This window comes from Haliotis rubra, unplaced genomic scaffold, assembly GCF_003918875.1.
Source record: "Haliotis rubra isolate DU_JTF1 unplaced genomic scaffold, ASM391887v1 Scf1592, whole genome shotgun sequence".
NCBI lineage: Eukaryota > Metazoa > Mollusca > Gastropoda > Lepetellida > Haliotidae > Haliotis > Haliotis rubra.
The window spans coordinates 84,507-109,998 of NW_025765550.1; the positions used below are offsets into that span (position 1 = coordinate 84,507).

At 40.0% G+C, this 25,492-nt stretch overlaps 1 protein-coding gene across 1 annotated transcript in view; it reads left to right on the plus strand.

The window, feature by feature from the left end:
* The window catches only part of LOC124271277 (sodium- and chloride-dependent glycine transporter 1-like), an 85,185-nt gene that overhangs the window by 36,624 nt on the left and 23,069 nt on the right, over positions 1-25,492 (plus strand). Inside the window, exons 2-5 of the mRNA XM_046706377.1 lie at positions 19,106-19,318; positions 20,034-20,165; positions 20,320-20,508; positions 21,645-21,774. Of these exons, the coding sequence (XP_046562333.1) occupies positions 19,108-19,318; positions 20,034-20,165; positions 20,320-20,508; positions 21,645-21,774 (662 nt within the window). The 5' untranslated portion in view covers positions 19,106-19,107. The remainder of the gene's footprint in view (positions 1-19,105; positions 19,319-20,033; positions 20,166-20,319; positions 20,509-21,644; positions 21,775-25,492) is intronic.

Below are 25,492 nucleotides of genomic sequence, written 5' to 3' on the forward strand. Positions count from 1 at the left end.
GGCCCATTTCAGACACAAAAACTCGAGTTTATGCGCTGAATAGTTCCGTTCAGATCGATTCAAACCCCTACTTGCATAGGCAATAACTCGTAGGTGACCATCATGCTCCTGGTATAAGACTGCTCCTAGGCCATGGGTACTAGCATCAGTGTGCAGCTCGAAAGGTCTTGAGAAGTCAGCAAACCCAAGGACTGGAGGTGATGAAAGTCTGTTCTTCAACTCCTGGAAAGCTTCTTCTTGAGCAGGACCCCAGTTCAAGCAGTTTGGGATGTCTTAGACCTCGACTTCTTGGTGGCACACTTCGGCATAAGTTCTGAGAGGGGTCTGGCGATCTTAGAGAAGTCCTGGACGAATTCCGATAGTATCCAGCAAATCCCAAGAATTTCCGGATGTCTTCTGGAGTAGATGGTGTTGGCCAGTGCTGAATCTTGTCTATCTTCTCTGGATCAGCTTCAATCCCCTCAGCAGACACAATATATCCAACGTACCTCACCTTTCTCTTAAAGAACTTGCATTTCTGTGGGGCGAGCTTCAATCCACATTCTTGTAATCTTCTAAAGACGAGCTCCAGCCTCTCCACATGCTCCTCGTATGTCCGGGAAAATATGATGAGGTCATCTATGTATATAAGGCAGATCTTCAAGTTGAGTCCCTCTAGGCACTTCTCCATAAGGCGCTGATAGGTCGCTGGGGCGTTTGACAAGCCGAACGGCATCCTGTTGTACTCGAAAAATCCGAGTGGACCTACAGTAAAAGCCGTTCTCTCCTTGTGGTCATCATCTATCTCAACTTGGTAATAGCCGCTCTTCATATCCAGCACTGAGTAGAACTTGTTCCTCCGAGACAATCTAAAAGTTCTTCAATTCTCGGGAGAGCATAACTGTCCTTAATTGTCCGGTTGTTCAGCTGGCGAAAATCTATACATAGACGTAAACGGCCATCTTTGCGCTTGGCTAACACAACGTTGGAAGCCCATGGACTATGAGAGTGTCTTATCACACCAGAGGACAACAGTTCTTGAAGATGACTGAACCTGATCATACATTGCTGGTGGTATACGCCGATGTCTCTGCTTGAAGGGCACGTCATCATAGAGTTCTATCCGATGCTTGACCATGTTGGAATGTCCAAGATCTTTATCATGTTTAGAGAAGATGTCACCATATCTCCTAATAACCTCCAGTCCCTGTGCAGCTTCATCATGTGTAAGTCCATCTTCCTCCAACTCAATGTCGTCAATCCACTTCAGAGTCTGAACATCTCATGTCTGGTAGGTCTTCTATTGTCACAGGTTGAAGTTCACACAGCAGAGCCTTAGTTGGAACAATCATGGTCTGGGTAGTAACATTAGACACATGAACTTGTATCTCATCTGATCTGTCATGGCAGTATCTCACAACGACTGGTATGATGTCTAAGTCCTTAGAAATAGTAGAGTCTACAGTTGGCTGTATAAGGGCACACACTTGTGGATATGGAATCCCTTTGCACAGTTGTCCACAGATGATGGCAGAACCATTAGCAGGTATGATTACAGGCTTATATTCAATGGATCTAACAAAGCCCAACTTCCCACCATTCTTCTCTAACTCTTCTCTCGAAGCATCATACATCTAAAGGCCAGGTACCAAGGTGTGTAGAGGTTGGCCGTCTGAAGGAATCGGATTCCATTAACCTTTCTGCAGGCATCCAAAAGAACTCCAAGAACATTAGTCCCAAGAAGAGCAGGAACTTTGGCATTATAGCTGGTGTCAGGCACAACAAGTAACAAACAAGTGATGTCATCTTGGTCATCACAACCATCACCAATACCCTTGACCTTAACCTCAATGTAACCAGAGTAAGGTAATGAGTTTCCACCTGCACATTCAATATTAAGAAGGCTATCTACTGAATGTATGGGAATATGAGTGAGATACCTATCATAAAAAAGAGCTAGACACAATAGACACTGTGGCACCTGTGTCCACTAACGCCCTAACCGGAATATTCTCAATAAGTATATCTACCTCATTTGAATTCCCAACTAAGTCAGTGTGTGCGAATACACGAGGGCTAGATGTAGCACCTACGGGCGCCCCCGGGCCATAGGCGTGGCCGAGTTTAAAGGCCTCTTAAGATGGTCAAGACGTACACGACAACCATAATACAAATGTCCGGGATAGCCACACCTGAAACACACAGGCTCATGATCCGATGCTTGTCCTGGTGTGAGAGATCTGTTGTCGTTAGCTCCAGCCCCAGGTTGATAGAAATAGGAAGGGGCAGCGGCATTCCTTCCCTCGGGAGATGGAGCAGGATACTTGCTGGATCGAGGATCATACATAGCTGGCTGATATCCTCGTCCTCCCCGTCCGCGACCTCTTGTTCTCGGTGGCCCTCTCCCATACTGCTGTTCGTGGGTGGTAGAACCAAAGGGAGATTGTTGCTGGTACACTTGGGCTGACAGCTGCTGATGTTGGTCACGTAGGTCGCATACACTCGTGGTCAGATCCTTGATCATCCCCTTCAGCTCAGCGATGTCATCAGGCTTAGAGACGGGCTGGTTACTGGCCATGTTGACGGATGCGGGCTTCGACTTAGACTTCTGGATATCTGATCTGGCTCGGTTCTGTTCAAATTCTATCTCACGGAGGCACAGTCTAAGCTCATCAAAGTTGGAGATACTCTCATATTTATGAGCAGCAAGACTCTTCAGTGAAGTCTTCAATCCATCCCAAAGTCTGGACCTCAACATCTCATCCTGCTCTGCTAAAGAAATCTGCTTCTGTTCCGCTAACTGGTATAACAGTCTCTCAAGTCGACAGCTCCAGGCAGTTACGTCTTCGTCATTTTGCTGGTAGGAGCTGTAGAACTCCGAAAATAATGAAGAACTTCGGCGGAGAGTACCAAAAGCACTCTTCAACTTCAACAGAATATCCACAATGGAAGCATGATGACCAAGTTTCATCACAATAAGAGCCGCCTCACCCTTCAGTGACTGACGAATAGCCTGAAGGATAACAGAGTTGTCATGGGCCTTGGACTCCATCAGACAATTCACCTCATACCGCCAAACATCATAGTCAGCATCCTTGCCGGCCGTTCCACTAAACAAAGGAAGTTTAGGGAAGTGACGATAAGCAACCTTAGAACTAAGTGGCACCTGTTCTGGCTGAGAACCATCTAAAGTGGAGGCTTCTTCCTTCTTCACAACTGGACCACCCTGCGTGGCATACTGCTTCAACCAAGACTTAAAGTCATCGGGGTTATCGGCCTTAGGATGCAACCCCATCTTAGCAAAACTATCAACAAGACTAGCATATTCTTCTTCAGAGAAATTCATCTTCAAAGGCACAAGACTCCAAGTAAAGAATAAACAAAATCAGACATGGATCCAAGGCATGGATACAATGACTTGATGCAGTAGATGGTGGTTTGTGAATGTGTCAATAGCTACAAAGACGATGTGTTAATCCCATAAAAAGTAGCACATACAGTGAGGAATTACAATAATTGTATTTTCAGCGGCAAACAAACAAATTAAAGGACATCAGTTGGGTTTATGTGGCAAATGCAAGTATTACCCCATGGGTAATTAACAAGATTTGACCCTAAGATTAGATTATGCCATGGTTGGCAGATGCAGAATAATGAAATATGTGGACTACAATAACTATGAAGACCACAGTGTGTCGGAACGCGTGACAATATGTACAAAACGGGTCGCGACTCAAGGCAACGCCATCATGATGTAGACATTTCACGACAAACGCAAACGGAGCAAAATCATCGCAAACGCAAAATAATCACGAACGGCAAACGGATACAAAAGCAAAGGATGATAATTACAAATGGACCCTACATAATGAATGAATATAGACCACAGGCAAAGAGGGAGACAAAGAAAGCGAATGAGCTGGTTAGATATTTGAACTAAGTGTAGTGCAGTGCAGTTAACTATGACATTTATATTCTAAGATAAAACTGAAGTTTAATGCTAAGTTTATTTAAAACTAAAGTTTATTTGGCTAAGTTTATTGATTTAAGTATATTTCACACAATCATACTCACGTCACACCTAAAACAATGTAAATGATTAAAGAGACTACAGTATGGAAATAAGCGAGAACACAAGTGAAGCTTGTACAAGCACAACAAAATGCTAACTAACTAAGCTGCAGCTAAGTATAAAGAAACGCAAATTGATATGGATATGTGTACACCAAATGAAAATAAATGCAGTTGACACTACATCTTATTGAGGGTAAATAACCTGCAGGTAATATGTAAACAAAAGCAATGCTACAAACCGTAAAGGTATTTAAAGAAACAACAAGGAGTTATGCCAGGCAAATATTTACAAGTTCATAATGGACAGAAAATTCGAAGATGAATGTTTACAGACATGTCAAAATGTAAACAAAGTCAAAGCAATATTGCAAAAAATGTAGAAACAGTACTTACAGTTCAAGATGAACAATATAAATATATCAATTAAAGACGAGAAACAAAATAGTCCGGAAAATGAGTCACAATTCACAATCACCAAACCAAGTACAGCAAATTGTCAACTTGACCTGCCTTGGAGTCTCTGGGTCAAGGTCGCTGTCAAAGTTCAGTAAGTCCTAGGGTCACAAGACCCAACAACATGGACCTGACAGTCACTCGTGCGATGGCCAAATCGACCATAATTACAGTTCTTTCACAAACTTGCATTCCATGCGGGTATCCAGGCATCACATAAGTTCCTCACTGGGGGCTCCAAACATGTAACCGGGTTTTCTTGGCTTTATCTATTATTTTATACAGATGACACCAAGACAGCTACGGGGTGTGAGGCTTACGTTTATTATATACGATAGTCACCCTGTAATAAGAAACAACAGATAATATAGACTATTACAGTATATGCATATTAAAACATAATATAATATTATATATCATATCATCATCAAAGCAATACAATCATTTCTGTTACATTACTTACAACTATGTATTATTAGATGATATGATAGAAAATGCTTACAGTACATATTAAGTAAAATGGTTACACATACCCCATGTGTGGCACAAGGGTGAAAAACGTGATACCCTTGAAATGTCACCATTCATGATATGTCCTGCAGAAGAAAGAGCAGGAATAAATACTTAGAGTGACTAAATACACTGAATAACAAAAATGCACAGCTTATGCAATTCCATTAATGTAGATATACTAGTAACTTAGCATGTATACAAGATAATATTAAAATACAGTATTGCTTAGGTTTAAAGTTCAGCCTCTAAACCACATTCATTCAAAACATTAATAGAAATATATAATTCAATGTAAATATAATTACTTCTTAGATGCTTATTTATAATGCATAATCTTTGATTACTATTTAATCCTATTTAGAAATAAAGATGAATTATAAACTAACCTTTTGTGGTGATCTGTGAATACTCCCAGTGCAGTGCATAGTGAAATGGCAATATGGAGTTAGTCAGAGCAAGAAGGTAAAGTTTAAATTTGGCCAATCACAGGATCGCTTGGGGTGTGATTGATCAGCAGAGGGCTGGACAAAGAATGTAGTGGAGCTTGAGTTGTGATTGATCACTGAGGCCTGGGCTTAGAATGACAAACACACAAAACTTGAAATATATTTATTTACAAAAATAAGACTAAAATACAAATATATACACCTGCTACAGGATGTAAGTATGTTTTCGAATTATCATTGAAGATGCACAGATCGCAGTTAGAAATAAGATCTTCCAGTACCTTCCCATTTCTGTTCGTATCGGAACTACCCCAAAGTGGATCATGACCGTTTAAATCACCCATGATGATACATGGCTTGGGGAGTTAGTCATAGAGAGTCTGAAGATCAGTTTGGTTAAGTGAAGAAGATGGTGGTATATACAGTGAGCATAATGTGAAAACAATGTTTAGAGTCAGTCTGACAGCAACAGCTTGAAGACATGTATTTAGGGGAACAGGACTGTGTATAACACCCCGTCTCACCAAAACGGACGAACCCCCAGTAGCTCTAGGCCCTGGAGGAGAAAAGTAGTTATATGAATTATATTTTCTTACATCAAATTGATCTCCTGTAACCAAAATGCCGATGGTTTTAAATCTTTAATCAGTAACTGTAAATCATTAAAAGTGTTCCTTAGTCCTCTACAATTCCACTGAACAATATTCTTAGAGCAGTTTATGGAGGCTCAATGAATGATCGTACATTGGAATGGGGTCTTCTCCCATTGCTAGGGAGCGAAGGATTGACCTCCATCTCCAAAGGTTCAAACTCCAAATGCTGGAGGCTTCTGGTCCTCCTTTTTGATTGCTTTTGTGTCTTCTCTTTTTCCTCCATTTTTTATACATTTGAGTGTCCTTGAGTTGATTCCGGCAGAGGTTCTGGTTCGGATGTAGGATCTAATGAAATTTGTGATGCTACACGTTCGGTCTGGGATGCTGAAGAAGAGTGAGTTATTATTTAACGTCACATCGGCAATATTGCAGCCATATTGTGACGAGAACATATTTGAGTGAGTGAGTGAGTTAATAGTTAATGTCACATCGGGAATATTTCAGCCATATCGTGACGATAACATTTGATATTGAAATGAAATATATGTACATTATAAAAAACCTGCCGACGAAGGACAGTAAAACAACTAGAATATCACAATTAGAATTCAAACTAGCGTGGAAAATTAAAACTAATAGCACTATTTGGACAATACAATATAACAACAGGCTATAGATCGCCAACAACAGAAGGTAGATCACCATACTAGGGACCATGGGGACTTACAGTACCTCTGCTACCTGTATGGACCCAAGTTAGATTTACACCATCCCTTCCGCTGCTGGCAATTGTAAGAAATGGTAGCCAAAATTATAATAACAAGAATACTACGTTTAAAAATCCCGGTAAGTATAAATTGACTTTGAAAATTTTGGGACTTACGTACACTGAAGAAATAGTGGACGGTGTTGGAGAGATTTGCATATGGTCATCTATAATGATTTTTTCATGAACCCAAGATAAGGATGTTTGACAAGCTATTGAAGTCAGATAGGGTCTGGAGGCAGTGGTACGAGATGACACTGTAGCTGAGTACAATATAGTTGTGTTAGTTGAGAGAGGAACAAGCTTTTTAGCTTCAACGTAAGAAATATTGTTCGTGTGTTTGACTTTTTGAACTCTTGTTTCACGATCATATAATGGGCAGGATTTGGATGAGGCCAAGTGTTCTCCGTCGCAGTTCTCACGGTTAGGTCCCGTAAGTTCGACCTTTGGATGGGTGTAAAAACAAACTGGTCCGTTTGGAGGTGTATGTCGTTTAGGTCGACCTGTTCCAGACAATGGGCAGTCAATGTTTTTACAACGACACAGTTAATGCTAAAATGTTCACCGGAAAATAACTGAACAAGGACGCTGTAAAATCTCATTCTTATTTGTGCAATCATTGGGGCAGTAATTTCTATTCTCTACATGATAAATAATACATATAAATAAAGTTATATTTCTTCTTTTTCTTTTGTTGTTCAGTAATATGTTAAGAAGATGTGTATACCCTTGTCATAACACGTCCCTTCTCTTTTCACAAATGGCATGTAGCCTTTTACAAGATTATTTGATGTATTTTACCTTTTTATCGCCCTCTGTACCAACGTAGTTCTTACTTCTCCAACAATGTTCGATGCCAGTTGATCTTGTTACTTACAGGCGGGCGGTTGGTGTTTTCTATTTGAAATTGCATGCTAATGCTTTAGGAAAATCCTACCATTTGAAAATGCTGTTTTCATCTCTCAGCTTGAACAATCCGTCCTTTTCAATTTACATAATCATTTTACTTCTATGCTGCGGAGATATCCACCCAAATCCTGGGCCGATATGTAGAGATCTGAAAATTGGTAATCAAACTTCAAGCAACAGAACTAATCAGCCTATTCTTGACTCTGTTCATAAAAACATACTCTTTCAAATAGATTCAAATTATTCTAAACTCTTATGTATGCAATTACCATGAACCATTTAATGTATATTTGTAGACTTTTGGCTATGTTATTCATTTCATGCCTTTGTGGAAATAACTGTTTCTGTACTTTGTTTGAAACTAACTATTGATTGTATTGTGTTGTGTTATATTTGATGGAGCGGCACTGACATAAGCCATTGGCTTGTTGTGTCAATCCATATTCATGTTAGGTTTAAAGTTCATGAATAAAATATGTGTATATAAATTATATCGTTCACTGTTGAGACTTGATAGGCAGTCTTTCCCCTTTACTTCTTGTTCACGATGTACATATAACCATTTACACATAGGCATCTTCCACCACGAGACCTAGGAAGAAACTTGTAGTCTAGTTGTAAGAAAGTGAATAACTCACCAGGAATCAACATAATCAAAGTCATTGAGTGAGATTCACTCACTCACTCTCTGGTACAAATGCCATATTTCGCTTCCTAAGTGAACACATTTTGTAGAATGCCAGTGTCTTCAACATCAAACATCAAAGGATTTTCACCTCGACCCAAAGGTCGAACTTAAGGGACTACCCCCGTTCGCCACTTGATGTTATTTGTGCATTCAGAGGGCTCGTGAGCGCCTCCATAAGGTACAGACCGTGTTGTTACGGCAGAACTTGGCCCCATGACCGAACTTTTGACATTTGAAACATCGGGGTGGAGTTGGTACCTCCACCCCGATGTTAAAGTATCCGGCTTTTATACACTTCGGAGCCGAAAGTGCAAATGTAAACAGACAAGTATTAACTCATTAAGGCCAAGAGCCGCACATGTGCGACAATTTAATTAGCTCCTCACAGCGAGAGCCGCAAATGTGCAAGAACAGAAAGCACCTCTTATTCAGCGTGAGCCGCACATGTTCGACAACAGAAAGCACCTCTTATTCAGCGAGAGAGACGCATATGTGTGTCGTACTTTTAAACATCGCACTGTACCTATTATTCCAACCAATTTAGTAGTACTGAGCAAAGATTACCTTTTCGTATTAGAGATGCTACCTTTAGTGCTAATCAGAAGAAGTATTTAAAGTGTTTTGATAGCAATGGCTAATCATTATCATAGGCTTATACAGCTTTTGGCAAATGAACACATGTCGCCGGGAAAGGGGATTATGAGATGTTTTTACAGAGGAAAGTGTCTCATACTAAAATGCTTCTTATGCACATGGATTGAATTAGATGTAATGGGTTAGAGGTTACTGCAGATTATTTTTTCTTCAACTACCTAATAAATGGGAAACAATATACGGAATTTTAAGGACATACAAATAATTTAAATACAATAGAAAAGTTTGAATTTACTTTTTAGGTATTATTACGTTGTCGTATTTCATATAATGAATTGTAAACACAAATAATTATACATGCAAGCTCGAATAGATTAGACATAAATTTAGCTACTAATTCAAAGCTTACTGAATTGTAACTATTTATTTTTCATAATCTAATGTTGATAATATTACCTAATCAAATATAAAGTGATAACTCGCGCCTTTGCATCGAATATATATGCATGTCACTGTTATTACAACAATGAAATATTTTTACTACGTTTGTTACAAAATACAGTAAGTTGGTATTTCAAAAAGTTCTTAGACATAGACAGAAGTAATATCATAAGGTATTACAGGTAAACCATACATAGGTATTTCAAGCATTTTTGTTCAAGCTGTTGAAAGTTTCATGTTGATTTGAAATGTCAGTTTTCTATGCAATTTACATGTGCATTGTGTATAACTTTTGTATTTGATCTCTGTAATTATCTGATCCAATGTAATTATCACGTGTATCAATGAACTCAGTCTCTATTGATCCATTGTTATCAGAATACAGTAATGAGATAATTGAAGACCTATTTCAACCTTGAAATAACAGCCTCCGGTAGAATGCATTTGTATGTAGTTACGCCTTGTTGAAATGTTTGTCCCGTGACAAGTGTAAAATAAACAGATTCGCTGTTATGTCATTGGACGCCTCTCTCCGTAATGTTTATGCATACATAGACCTCTGTAATCTTATGAACTTCGTTTGCATTCAGTATAAAAATAGGCACGCCCATCTTCATAAATATTCGTAGGAATTCAACTGCAAGTTTATGCAATATAATAATTCAGTATCGTGTCAGTTTTTGAATTCTATAATACGTGTACTTTAATTTGGATGTTCATTCGTATCAAGATGAAGATTATACTTACATGTACAGCAAACCATTATGTTTTGTGTACTAGTTGTGAGCGTAAAATGTATATGAAGCTAAATACTATCTCTACTCAATTGTTGGTTTTCAATTGCTTTGTTTTACTTATCGAAAAACACTAAAATGTGTTTTCGATCTGTGAGATCTATCTACTGTTGTCTACTACTACGATTATGTATGTTTACAATACACAAACTGTTTCATGATAGTTCGAGTTGATAAAGCCGGAACCCAACATATCGACTGGTCAACGACATAGCCAATAAACAATCTCTACCCAAGCTGATGAGTGACCAAACACTTGAGATACCGCACGATCTGTTCGTGAAATTTGATGACCGCCTATCGCGTGACTCTTTGTTTTATCTCTATACAAGGAATATGTACATGTATTATACAATTCTCTAGTATGTTCGTACGATAGCGAATGTTTTATGCATTAATCTAGAAACACAATGCCAAGCTGTGTATGTGCTCTATGTTAGTCACAGACCTGTGTGGATATTCATTATGAAACCATGGTTTACGAATATCTGGAATTGCAGAGAATTTGGGTATAGTTTCGTCAGCAATGTCATTGAGTATATCGGAAAACAATTGTGCAGGATCTTCGCTGTTCGCTAATACGTCATGTTTTAAGTGTTCAACACACAGAGCTGCATACATTGAGCAATCAGCCCTGGCGAAGGTCCTTCTTGATGAAGGTAGATCATCATGAGGGTTGACTGTTTTGAGAATGGTGGGGAAGTGATCACTCCCACATAGGTCATCATGAACCACCCATTCAAATTCATTATATAAGTTGGAATGGGCGAGTGACAGATCCAGGGAAGCATATGTTCCCGTAGCTGGATGTAAATAAGCGTCTGAATCGTCATTGAAAATACATAACTTATTATCGGAATTGAATTCCTCAAAGATTTTACCTTTATTATTGGTATGGACACTTCCCCGAAGCGGGTTGTGTCCGTTAAGATCGCCCATGATGAGACATGGCTTCTTAAGTTGATCACACAGATTTTGAAGATCTGAGTGGTGAATATTTGAAGAAGGAAGGATATACAAGCTGCAATGTCAGAGTCATGTTCATTGTCAGACGAACAGCAACAGTTTGAAGATCCGTATTTAGGATGACAGGGCGGTCAATTACGCTCTGATGTACAAAATAGAAGCGCCTCCAGTAGCATTATCGCCAGAATGGGACAAGGAATGATAATCACTAAACCGTCTTAACTTAAAGGTATCAGTATTTTCAAAATTTGTCACTTGAAGACATAATGCTGATGGTTGAAGATCTTGAATGAGTAATTGTATTTCATTAGAGTTATTCTTCAGTCCTCTGACACTGAATTATATCAACTATGTCATGGTGGTTCAATTGGGGATCTCACTCGTGAATGGGAGGAGGAGCTATTCCTCCGCTTGTCCTGTGAGGACAGTGTGACCTCCATGTCGAGAGTTTGAAGGTCCAAAGGGGTTCTCCAGAGGAACCTCTAAAGGTAAAGGGATGGAAGGTGTCTCTTTTCTGGTTATGTTTTTTCCTTTCGTTTTTGATGAAGTGAGTGAGGCTGGCTGTTTGTTGAGAGTTTTAGATTGTATCTCAGGCTGTTTATCAGTCGCCACAATATCGATGAATTGCCTTTGAAATGGCAAAGGGGTATTAATTTAATAGGTGAGTGATCTTTTAGCTTCGACCACGACGAATCGAGCCAAGGAATCAACATTTGAAACAGTTTTATCAGATGAACTGGATTCATAGTGTCTACGTTTTGAACCAGTATGATTGTGAGCTATGGTGAAAGGAAAGTGTTCAGCAACCCTGCTCCCCACCCGCCATGGAGAGTCAACAAGGTGCTTAACTGCATCGGATATCCAAGATGCAAACACCAGGGATACAGGGTTGGTATACTCCAGGAAGAATGACACAAATAGCAATATTTGCACACCAAATCAGATGTTAGGCTGGTTCTGCCCATGCCAAGTAATTGGAAACATATTGAATTTGGAGGATAACGTCACCAGACTGGCCCATGAGCCACCGCCTTCTGGCATTGGACTCCAGGCAATATAATACACTCAATAATTTATACAGTAGAAATCGAAATTGCAAATAGCCAATAATAAGTAAAATGTGCAGAATAGTCATCATGCACAGGGCTTGGCTTCACCAGCCGATTGATAGAATCGGGATCAAGCGACCACCCGTCTAGGTGAAGTCAGAGCCAAAGTTGGTGCATTGGCAAAGGGAACACGGTTCCAGGCTCCTATTGCCCTCAACCACCAGACTCCCGTCTTCCACCGACACCGGGGCACAACCAACGGCAAACAGGTTGCCCAATTCGGTGTTACGACCAGCAATGGGGTGCTTTGAACCTATTTGCCCTCGATCCACACGGGGGTGAAGAGCTATTAGCGTTACCCAGGACCCATCATCTCCTGATGATACGACGTCTCTATTCTTACGTGACAATGGCTGTGGGTAATGTGTAGAAGAAAGCGACTTTCATAAGATCAATGAATCCTACGCCATTTACGCAAGTTGCACTTCTTGGAGTTTTTACCAGATGAGACGTTTCCGCCTGCCCCGATCTGCAAGGAAGGGACGTCTGATCGGACGACGTAGCGTCAGACGTTGCAGCCTCCTTCTGATGGTAATGATGGAGAGTATGAGAGACTCTCACACCCTGTTGCAGTTCTTCATCATACTGATGTCCCGGTCATTGGTGTTCTTCAGTCTGCCAGAACCATGACGACACTTGTACTTCACAGGTGGCCACGTGGTTCCTCGTAGGTCACAAGATTCCTCTTAAGTGGACTGACAGCCATGTGGTTAATGTACAAGTTTGCACCAATGTTGTGACAGGAGATCCCTGCATCATGCAAGCCAACAGCTTGCCCGGGCGGTGGGGTAGCCTAGTGGTTAAAACGTTCGCTCGTCACGCCAAAGACCCGGGTTCAATTCCCCACATGGGTACAAGTGAAGCCCAGTTCTGGTGTCCCCGTCCGTGATATTGCTGGTTTATTGCTAAAAGCGGCGGGAAACTAAATTCAGCCAGCCAGCAATAGCTTGCCGCCATGTTTTTTCTGAACGTATGCGTCTTGCCGTGTGAAAAAAAGTTACTTTATAGTACTGCCGTCTTTTACATCATTTCAGGAAATTGAAGCGCACATACTGCAGTTTTGATGTTGATACTCCACTTTGATCGGAACCATCACATCATGTGAAAATAGGACCCATAGGAAAAGAGCATTTTTAGACCTTTACAAACGCAAGTTTGTGGAGAGAACAAAGTCCGGTCAACAGTATGTGTCATTATTATGTTAACTTTGATTGATTAAATAGAGCCGTAAATGGGGCACAGAAGAGCTGGAATCAACGAATAGTGACATAGAACGCTGATCAGTGTGTACATTAGGCGTCAGTCACGTTGGGGAATTTAGATGATGCTGATCAGCACAAAAAAACAGACACCATCCCTATCAGAAACTGGATGCTTTCGCACTGGTACAACACGTTACCTGTTGGCACATATAGAAGCATGTGCTGCAGTAATATCGATTAGAAGAGCCAACTGTTACCACTTAACTTATGAACGGTGCTGTTACTGTTCAAAATTGAAACATGTTACCGTCAAAACATTTGATGAATACGTATTCACTTGTCCCATGCAGTCACCAAGAAACCGATATTCACATCATATTCCATCTTGCTCGTGGCCTTGAAAGGATTATGTTACGAACACTAGCTGCAGATGCTGTAGTGCTTGTAGTAACGCTCAAAACATGCCATCCCACAACGCATGCAGTTCTGGTATAGCATGTTAAAATAACAGCTTACCAGGCAGGACATGTATGGGGTAAGTTACTTCTTCCACAGCCTTAACTCTGAATACAGAAGGAAAGAGGTAAATATGTACCCAATGGACAACATTTCACCACGCATCAACGTCTTGTCAGGAGGTATACTGTCCTTTGACGACAGGTATATATAATATACACATGTTCCATTTGTCAAATATGTTCTTGTCACGATATGGCTGAAATATTGCCGATGTGACGTTGAATCTTAACTCACTCACTCACACTTGTCAGGAGGGTGTAACAACAGATGCAAGTGCATACGGTCCTCACTTCAATGCACTGGACTCTCTAGATATCTAACCTTTATGTAAATATTATTTTGATTATATTTCCCTGTACTGCATTGATGGCCTTCCCAAAGATAAAGCAGTAGCGAGAAAAGGCAAAGTAGGACACCCATGGAGATGCGAGTTTGAACTGGTCTTCTGGAATCCATGCTTGTCATAACTAAAAAGATCGGGTGGTCATCCTCGCTGACTTTTTCCAAGCATTCTAAAGGAATACACGTCCTCTTACATCAAATGCAGCATGTTGAGTGTAACATTCTACTGTCGGCTTGCCGTTGGTATATGTGTGAATGCTCGTTTGTGTAACTCGAGGGTGTGTGGGAGGCTGGTGTCAGATGTAAGGCCCACGAAGATTTGGGTAAGACAACAGGATCGGATGGCCAGGCTTGCTGATTTGGTTGACATGTCAGCGTATCTCAACTGCATAGATCGATGCTCATGCAGTCGATCACTTGATTGTCTGGTCCATGGTCGACTATTTTCAGACCGCTTCCATGTAGCAGGAGGAGGCACCCGTAAAGAGCCACCTCTTCGTGGTGGGTGCTGGATAACGCTAAGAGCGTTGGTCCACAGCACCCCATTGCTGGTCTTTTAGACCGAAGTGGGCAACCTGTTTGCCGTGGGTTGCGCCCCTGTGTCGGTGGAGGACGGGAGTCTGGTGGTTGAGGGCACTGGTTCCAGGAACAGTGTTCCTTTGCCCAACACACCACTTCGCCCTTGCTTCACCTAGACGGGTGGTAGAATGGGCCCGATTGTATCAATCGGCTGGTCATGGAAACTGTTTTCGATATTTGATGTTTTGAACAATTGAATGTTCAAACGTTTGACGAAATTACATTGCATAGAGTCCTGTGCCCGAAGGCGGTGGCTCATCGGCCAATCTGGTGATATGGATATCTGAATCCTGAGTTTCTTGAGACTTATGTCATGGGCCGAACCAGCCTGACATTTGATCTTTTAGATTTCTAAGCTATTCATGTCTGTATTTCTGGAGTACAGCATCCCTATAGCCCTGGTATTGCAGTCTGGTTTTCATTGCAACATCGTCCTCGTTGACACTCGATGGCGGGTGGGAGGGCAGGGTTGCTGAACATCATAGTTCTACTATGGCTCAAAACATGCATTCTGATTCGTCTAAAACAAATAAACGGAGACATCTTTCTTCTTCATCCGATGAAGCGGTGTGCCTGGATGAACACGATTAAAGGACCAAGGCGTTACTACTGTGAAGCGTTTTACCAGGAAACAAGACTCCAACATTGTGAAACAAATACATATCTTTTCACGTTTGGTATGACAAAGCTTCCAAAATCCACTAATGTTGGATACTGTAACATCGGAGTTGAGGTATATGTACCAAATCCACTTTGGTGTTACAAGTGCCAAAAAATTTGACATTGTGCAGTGGAAGTCACTAGAGTACTGACTGCAGTGATACCATACGATGCGCCAAATGTGGTGGTGATCATCTGGCATCCTCCAAATCTTGCCCAAAGTTTGAATACGAGGCCAAAGTTGTCAAAATCAAATTTACTAACAACATTTCATATATTGAAGCAACCAAAGTAGTAAATGTATAGTCTAAACCTTCTACCGGACCAACATACTCACCCACAGTTTCTTCTTCTCCTCTGACACTGTTCTTAAATCTCAGTCAGTTTCAGCTGCCTGCCAAACCGTTCTATGATGTGTGAATGATGATCAAATAACCTTGAATGACACTGGTCCAACGTCAAACGATTGTCAACGCTCATCAGCCTCCCAGACTGACGAAATGCAACCAGAAAATATACATTCAACCCAGACAACACAGAGTGTTGCCTAACTTTCAAGAAAAGAAAAAAAAAGTCAAGGAGAAAGAACAGACCACTTCAGCATTTGGAAGGGACTCCTTCTTTGAGTTCTCATTCATTTGAACCACTTGACATGGAGATTGATCCTTCACGCACAGCGTGTAGGAGTGACGCCTGCTTGCACTCACGATCTCCAGTCAAACCACCATAAGCAGTTTTATGAACTTAATTCAATGGAATTCAGGGGGTCTTAGGAACAATTTTCATGATCTACAATTATAAGCACAGGGTTATAAACCATCTGGGTTTAGTTTACAAGAGACATACCTGAAAAATACAAACAAATTTGAAATTCATTAGTACAAGTCATTCGATTCATTTTCATCTCCAGGTAAATAGCCACCGGCGTCGCTTCTGTTTTGGTGAGGCAGGGTGTTATTCATAGCCCTGCCCCCCTTAAAAGTAATCGTCAGGCGGTTGCTGTCCGTGTTACTTTACAAATAACCTTCACTCTTTGTCCATTGTACATTTCTCCGATCTTCAGGATATATTTCGACCAGCTTCCTAAGCCCTGTATTACCATGGGTGATCTTAACGGTCATAACTCTTTGTGGAAAATCCCCGAAGACTTCATTTCTAATAATAATCTATGCATATTTGATGATGAATCAGCCACGTATTTACACCTTGGTTCAGGAACATATTCTGCACTAGATCTATCACTAACAGACCCAAAAGGTTTATAACGAATTTGAATGGTCAGTTCATGATGACCTGTGTGGAAGTGATTATTTCCCCACAATACTTTCAGCTAGAAACCCGACTGATGATCCTCCTGCAATAAGGCGGAATTTTAATAAGGCCAACTGGTCACTATTTCAGACACTTTGTACTGACGAACTGAAATCTGACTATTTTATCAATGCTCGGGATCTTATTCCGTTGTTCTCTGATAAACTGAATACAGTTGCTGATGTAACTATTCCTAAGTCATCTGCGACACCACGCATTCGTAAACCATGGTTAACTGATGATTGCAGACAGGCCAGGAAGTGTAGGAAGAAGGCAGAGAAATACTTTTGCCGGCATTCCTCACAGCAGCTCCAGAGGCAACAACAGGTGACGTGGCTGAGTTCGTAGTACTCTGTGGAGTGTCGGGTAGCTTCGTCCTCTTTGCAGACTGATCGCCAGACTTGACTTAACAGCATTGGAGTTAAAAATCTCAGCAATTTTAATAAAAGGGTCGGACAGGATTCAAAACACACCCGCCATCTTAGTGACGCCTCCACACTTACCCTTAACGCAAGCTGTGGCGAACAGACTCTCTACTGTCATGAAACAGAAAACTGTTTCCGTGGACTGGATTTTACCCCTGACAACTATTCATGTGCTAGTGACTGTATTGAAGCACACAAAGAATATATTACCCAGTGTAACAGCAGCTGTTACATACATTCAAATAACGTCGTTTCGACCATATCTTAACACTGGATGGAAGAGAGACAATAAGAAACCGCTTCATGTTATGTGTGAAAAGCATTCATGTTGTTGGCATGGGGACAGACGAGGGAATCAGAAAATATAATGAACTGCTTACATTTAGTTTGAGCATTTATATAGTTAAGAGCTGTTAACACAGCTTTTGATTTCGCTGTAAGAAAATATATGTATTATTTTATAGTCTTGATGATACGGTTTTGCAACCAATGACAACAGCACTAGCAAACGTGTCACCATCCTTTGTCCATCTGTAAAAACGTGAATTGTGAGTAATGTAGGTGTTTTTTAATTGATTATATTCTTGATGATAGATAAGTTCATTTGTGTCTGATTTTGTTAGTCGCGTTAATGAAAGATCACCTTTATGGCTGAACTAGCTCCCACTGAGTAGTAGAACATATTTCGGTCAATTTTTGCTGCAGTTATGTCAGGTATTATTCTAATTCCTTTGGGTGGAATTGGTGATTTTTTCTTACAAAACAGATCCTGATAAAGAGAAGTGATATCAAAGTCAAAACCTGAATTAGATCGATTTGAAAAATGTGTAGGTATGTACTGTAAGAGCATTGTTTTACGACGATGTGATAGAGACGGCTCACCAGCTTCAACATACAGGCTATTAACTGGAGAAGTCTTGATTTAATTTACTTTTACAGGCTCAACCATAGACGATTGAGCCAAAACCGTCTTTGAAACGTATTAGACGTCTATATAAAAGGAGGAGGGTTTTCAGTGTGAAACAACTTTCAACACGTCAACGGCATTTAAATTTTAAAATATTTGATGTGTGATGAAAAGGTAAAATGGCTATCGAAAATGATACACTATAACTTTGCCTCCTTGACAACTTTAGTAGGAGTGCCATCTAAGACTTGTTCTTGGTCACTGTGAGGTTTGCATGTCCTACAAAAGTGGATAAAATGCGTTTTTCCTTGGAAAATTTAAGTACATTTTCCGAAGACCATTTTATAATTGTAGCTCTTTTTCAATAGTATTGATATTTTTGCCACGACATGAAATGTTAGAATCATCCATAAAAAGTGATCCATCAATTGAATCATCTAAAACGTTAGACAGTTTTGAAAAGATTCGGAAATTTCAACACCTATTGTAATGAAAGGAATGTATTGGAAATATTGTGTGATTAAGCATATCTTGAGTTATCAACTTTTCAATTTATAGCATAGTCAGAGCATAAAAGGTGCTTTTGCATTCGTCAAAGTACGATGAGTGTATGTTTCATAGGTACAGGTTCACATGAAATAAGCGCCGAAATATTGCGAAACGTAAAGATATCCGGTCATAGTATGCATTCCTATTGTATTTTAATTGTGTAATAACTGGCTTTTGGATAGTTCGAAATAATATCACATCTATTTCGCTTTTGCTTTGGAATGGTTTCTTGGTTGTTTGATTAAAATAGTGACTTGACAGAAAGAAACATGTATATGTATTTCAGTGATGGATTCTGGAAGCGACAAGGGGGAGAAAGATGCGGAGGTGATCGTCTTGTCTGAATCGTTCGACAGAATCGACTCTGAGAAAGTACAAAAATCATCAGCGAGAGGAGCATGGGGTTCACAGATTGAGTACCTCTTGTCTGTTATCGGCTACTGTGTTGGACTTGGAAACCTGTGGCGGTTTCCTTATATCTGCAATAGAAACGGAGGAGGTATTTTCTTATGTAGAGAACATTTGTTTATTTTCATGACCTGGCTAACGGAGCAATGTCATGATGATATGCACTTAAGTCCAAAAACTTTCAAAACTAAATTTAAGCTTATCAGATTTATAAACGTAGTATTTTTGTTCTTTTATATTTCGGCTAATTTATTCCTACAATCACCAGCGGCTGAAGGGATGGTGTAATACAATTAGGGTCCATGCAGGTAGCACACGCACTGTAAGTCCCCATGGTCCCTAGTATAGTGATCAACATTCAGTTGTTGGCGATCTACAGCCTGGTTTTATATTGTGTTGTCGTCTATAGTTAGAAACGTAAAACCAGTAAATAAATCTAAAACATTTTATCTGTGATAATCTAGTTATTTTACGTCGACAGGTTTTTGTAATTTAATTCCATTTATTATCAGTTCATAACTTTTTAAATATTGCCGATGTGACTATAAACCTTAACTCACTCACTCATGATGATATGCAAAAAACCCTTCGATGAATTTGTAAATATATTTCTCATTCATGGTAGCGTTGACAACAAGATGTTGTTGAGACTTTGGAGATATCCTTTATCTCTCTGTTCCGTATACATACACGGGGTAAATGGTTTTGGTTAATGTACTCCGCGAATGACATGGCAGGAATAATGCTAAGAATTAAATTCACACACAAACGAACGAACACAGTTTCCATTGGCGTCTCTGTTCCAGGAGCCTTCCTCATCCCATTCATTGTGTGTCTGGTGCTGTGTGGCCTTCCTCTGTTCTTCCTGGAGGTCGCAGTGGGACAGTTTTCTGGAAAGAGTGCAACCCATGTGTGGAGCGTGTGTCCCCTAATGAAAGGTATGGTTAGGTCGAACGAACATTAACAGTTCGTGTCTGATTTGTGGACGTTTAAAGTTCATGTGTCCCCTACTGCTTGATGAGCACTTCATTGGTGGTAGACCTGACATGCATTTGTAATCATACTAGCTTCATATTGATTCTTCTCCATCAGGTGTTGGGATCGGGATGCTGATTATGTCTGCCGGCACCGTCGTGTACTACACGACCATCTGCGCGTGGGCACTGTACTACGCCGTCTTCTCTTGTCGAGCTGTCCTTCCCTGGACGGACTGTGGCAACTCGTGGAACACTGGCGTCTGTGTGAGAAGCCTTCAAGTCATGTCCCAAGGGCGAACTGAAGGTACGATGTATTTCCCCAAGCTTGTTGCAGAGTGCCCATGACATTGTCAGTGAATACACGCACTGGAAGTAGGAATTCATGTTAAAATATAAGAAGAAAGCGAACTGAAGATATATCACTCCACTCAGTACTGGATTCAAAATAGAAGACGAAAGGGTGGTTCATATGTTTACAAAGGACATTCACATCCTACTGAGATAAGCAATGAGTAAATGTACGACAATTTTGCTACATTCACTAATTGCCAGTGGTCACACGGCTAATCACGCCCACAAAATTTGTACACCGGTATGACTTGAGACTTAAGCGGTTTCTACTGGGGTATTTTACTGCCATTTGGTACTTGAATTTATCTCTCTCATATCCAGAGTTTCCCTTAAAGTCAGAGGAGAATAGCAGGATAAGAGAGCGAAAGAAAACGACAACAGTAAACATAAGATTTGGCCGGTTATTCAGCCAACTGTACCTTGTCTGTTTATAAAGAGGGCTAGAGTCTCCCGGGAGGACACCAGCAACAAAATATTTCTCCTTTCCCTTGAAGACCAAACAGTTCGTCATATTTTGTATTTGTTTGTCAAGTTAAGGATTATCAACACTTATGTTCTGCGTATATATTACGCGCTTTTATTATGAAAACGTAAATGCTAGAAAACGCATTTGGAAACCTTGCAAACAAATTGTGACTGAGTTTTATCCAGCTGTTACGTCATTATAATATGGCATCGTAACGTATTGTTCTAACCAATAAACAAGAGTTACATCATGTCGCTTCGACATACCAATAAGTATCCACAATCGCGGAAATTTATGTGCATATATTTCGGCAAATTATTACAATCGATGATGCTCTCCTAGGCAACATGTAGGGTTTCTTCACTGCCGGTGACGTACGTGCGGCATATAACGTGTTGGTGCACTTGTTCAGTCAATACTACAACTTCCAGCCTTAATCTTTCTGATACCGTACAGAGAACATAATAATTGTGAATTGGTGTGATCAATAAATCAACGCAGTATTATGCATTATTGTTATTTGTGTGTTAGTAGTGCCAAAGCAGCATATCGGCCACTTTACTTTCCAGTTGAAACAAAACCCGACATCAAAATAATGAAAAAGCTCGTCTTTTTGTATTCAGTCAGCAACTCTACAGTGTTAAATGGGACGGATATGAGCTCGACCCTAACAGAGTACATCAACAGTACCGGCACTTACAGATGGGGAACCAATGACAGCCTGGCCCACACGGCGGCAGAGGAGTTCTGGCAGTAAGCAGAAGCAGATATGGGTCTTATTTTACTATTTCCTCTCACGTGCATGTTTCGTTACCAGGCGTACATTAATGTTTCCTAAATTATACCAAATTGCTTATCATTATTTCCTCCGAGTTACATACTTACATTTGAAGTACGACGATATATTTGTAGCAGCTTTATGTTGATCATTCTAAAATGTGACAACAGGGATTGGTGACTGTCTAATTAGTTGTATGTTTCTATTTTACACCGTGAAATACACACTCACACTGAATAAGATAAAAAAAGAATAAACCCAGGGCATGATTGTCAAAATGCATGCGAATCAAAATATTTTTTAACGCGTACATCATACCCTTTCTAGAATTAAGAAGGTAACTATAGCATCATTGCATGTAAATGTACTACTGATGTTGTGAAAGCCTAGTGCAAGGGAAGAAACTGCTTACCTGGCTACGTAAGCTGGTGAATGGGGAGATCTGACTTCAGGTTCGTTAGAGGCGATTACTAGCCCATTTGCACATTGTATTGTCCAAAAATAGTTTTCTGCTTTTTAAGACATATGCTAGCTAGTTTTAACTCATTTTGTGATAATCTAGTAAGTTTACTGTCCTTCGTTGACAGAGTTATATATATGTTGCATATATATTAGTCTCTCGTACAGACCCTGAAGCAAATATATCCAAGAAAGCCCACACAAGTCTAGAACATGTGGCAAGTCTAGATTTTCATCAGCTTCAGGCTGAAAATGAAAAAAGTCTCAGGGCTCTTTTTCATTATATATATATTTTTTTACTATGAACTTTTTTCAGTAAAATATGTTCATTTCAGAGACTAGTTGTTAGTCTAATTATATATATATATATATATATATATATATATATATATATATATATATATATATATATATATATATATATATACGCACAACAATGTCCAAAAGAGTACAGGTGTTCAGTCAAATTTATTACATAGATAGAATAAAAACATGTTTCTTTCTTTACTCTGCAGGGAGATTCAGACAATCTCCCTGTAGAGTAAAGAACGAAACATGTTGGAGAAAAAGGCATTCTATATATATTTACTGAACATCATTGAAAACACACCATTTATAAAAATTCAGATTATTAAAAGCACATGTAAGGAATTGATTTTTTTTTTTAGTGGATAGTAACAGATGGATGACTGATAAAAACAACATCACAGAAAAAACGCTCATTCATTGAAATGTTCCACAGTCAGAAAGGATCAAACACACGTGGGGTCAAATAGAAAAGTCAATATCGCGTGTGACCACCATTTGCATTGACGCATGCAGTTCAATGTCTCATCATTGAGTCAATAAGCGTCCGAATAGAGTTCTTGAGGATGGCATTCCACTTCTGCAGTAGTGCAGCCTCAAGTTCCCAGATGCTTCGCATCTGTTGTCGCCGCGAAAGACTTTGACCAAATTTGTCCAACAAGTGCTCAATGGGGGATACATCCGTGCGTTGTCCTGTTGAAAAGTATGGACATCTTGGTGGTGATTGAAGACACATACGATGTGATTCTGAAGAATCCGCTCACATTAATAAAGGGCATTATGAAGGCAGTCCTGTGATTGTAATTTATTTCACCCCAGACCATGACACTCCCACCCCCTAAAGATCTGTCACACACTCATCAGTATAACGTTCACCACGTCTGCGCCAAACACATAACCGGCCGTCAGCATTACTTTGATAAAGACGTGACTCGTCAGTGACTACCACACCATGCCATTGTTGTAACTTTACTGAAAATGCCTGCTAGTCCATTGTATACGCTCATTACGGTGTCTGTCAGTCAGAATTGGTCCAACGTAAGGACGTCGAGCATGGAGCCCTGTAGCGTGTAGACAGCGTCGCATGGCTCTGATGACCCCCACGTCAACCTTGAACTAGACTAGTGCAGCAGTACTTGCAGTCCGCAGTGTTCAATCACTGATATGGATAAGGTCAATTTGGCGATCCTGATGGAGCGTCGTAATACGTCGTTGCCAAGGTCATTGAAGGTAACGGGTGCTGCCTGACTACTGATGTCGTCTATGAAGCCTAACGATGGTGGAGTGGCCAAGTCCAAGTTGCCGAGCAATATCCCTGCTGCTAGTGCCATCCTGAATCATGCCTAGTGCACGTTCTCTTTTGTGAGGTGTTTTTGACATCTCTGTCCTCGTTTCACAACTGTTAGTGAAGCAATGGGAATCGGTTCTCATACACCTGCTTTTAATGTCACAGTCAGTCTGATTTCAGAATGAAATTTGCCCTTTTTTTATGGCGTGGCTGCATGTTGATGCATTTTGGAATTAAGACAGGACAAGAATTTGTTTCTAAAGCATTGTTTTTCAACTGGACATGCCCTTCGACTTCATGTTAGTAATATTCATTGATCATTGTCATGCTGATATCCATCTTGATGAAAATATGGACAATTTTAGACTAGTGCGTTTTCAATGATTATTGACAGTGTGACTGTGTTAAAATATTTAACGTCACATCGGCAGCATCTCACCCATATCGTGACGAAAGCAATTTATACCCCAAAAATGAAAATATTTTGAAGATTAAAACCTGTCGACGATGGACAGTAAACATACTAGACAATCACAGATATAACATATAACTAGCTAACAAAGCTAAAACATTCCAATTAAAGAAGACAATACAATATAAAACACGAAGAAGAAGAAGAGAAGGCTTTTTGTTGTATAAAACCTCATAAAGAGGATTGAAAACTGAGTTAAATGCAGGATTAGACTTGTTAGAATAGAGTTTTGTTAAAAACTGTAAAGATAATTTGATACGACGTTGGTTAAGGGATGGCTCATCAGCCTCAACATAGAGACTATCAATAGGAGAGGTTCTAAAAGACCCAAGACAAAGTCTTAGGCCTTGGTGGTGTACAGAATCAAGTAGTTTTAGGTTGCTTTGCAGGCTCCACCATATACGATGGTATATAATATAATCAAATTTCGAGCGGATCAGTGATCGATATAGGTGGAGGAGGGGTAGTTTGATCCCCTCCCCACTTTGAGTTTGAAACAACTTTCAACAAATCAAGGGCTTTCAGGCATTTAGCTTTAAGGGATTAAATATGCGGCAAAAAAGTTAAATGTGAGTCGAAAATTAGACCCAAGAACTTGGCATCCTTGACAACTTTGATTTGAGTGCCATTTAAAGATAGTTCCGGTTCTTTATGCGGCTTATATTTTCTACAAAAGTGTAGACAATTAGTTTTAGACTTGGAAAATTTGAAGCCGTTTTCAAGACACCATTTATTTATTTTATTTAAACACAACTGAAATTGCCTGAAATTTTACCACGACAAGAAATATTAAAATCATCCACAAAAAGTGATCCATCAATTGAATCGTTTAACACCTTGGATAAACTGTTGATACTAAATAAAGTGACAGACAAAATACTGCCTTGATGGACACCCTGATACTGATTGTAATGATCATACAGCATTGAACCCACTCGGACTTGAAATTGCCTGTCTTTTAAAAACTGTGATATAAAAAGAGGCAAACGGCCTCTCAAACCAGAATCATGTAAATTCTTCAAAATGCCATGCTTCCAGGTCGTATTATAAGCTTTCTCAAGATCAAAGAAAATTGATACAGCATGTTGTTTATTGACTTTAGCATTCTTATCAAAGGATTCTAAGCGTACCAAATGATCAATGGTTCTACGATTTTTTCCTGAAACCA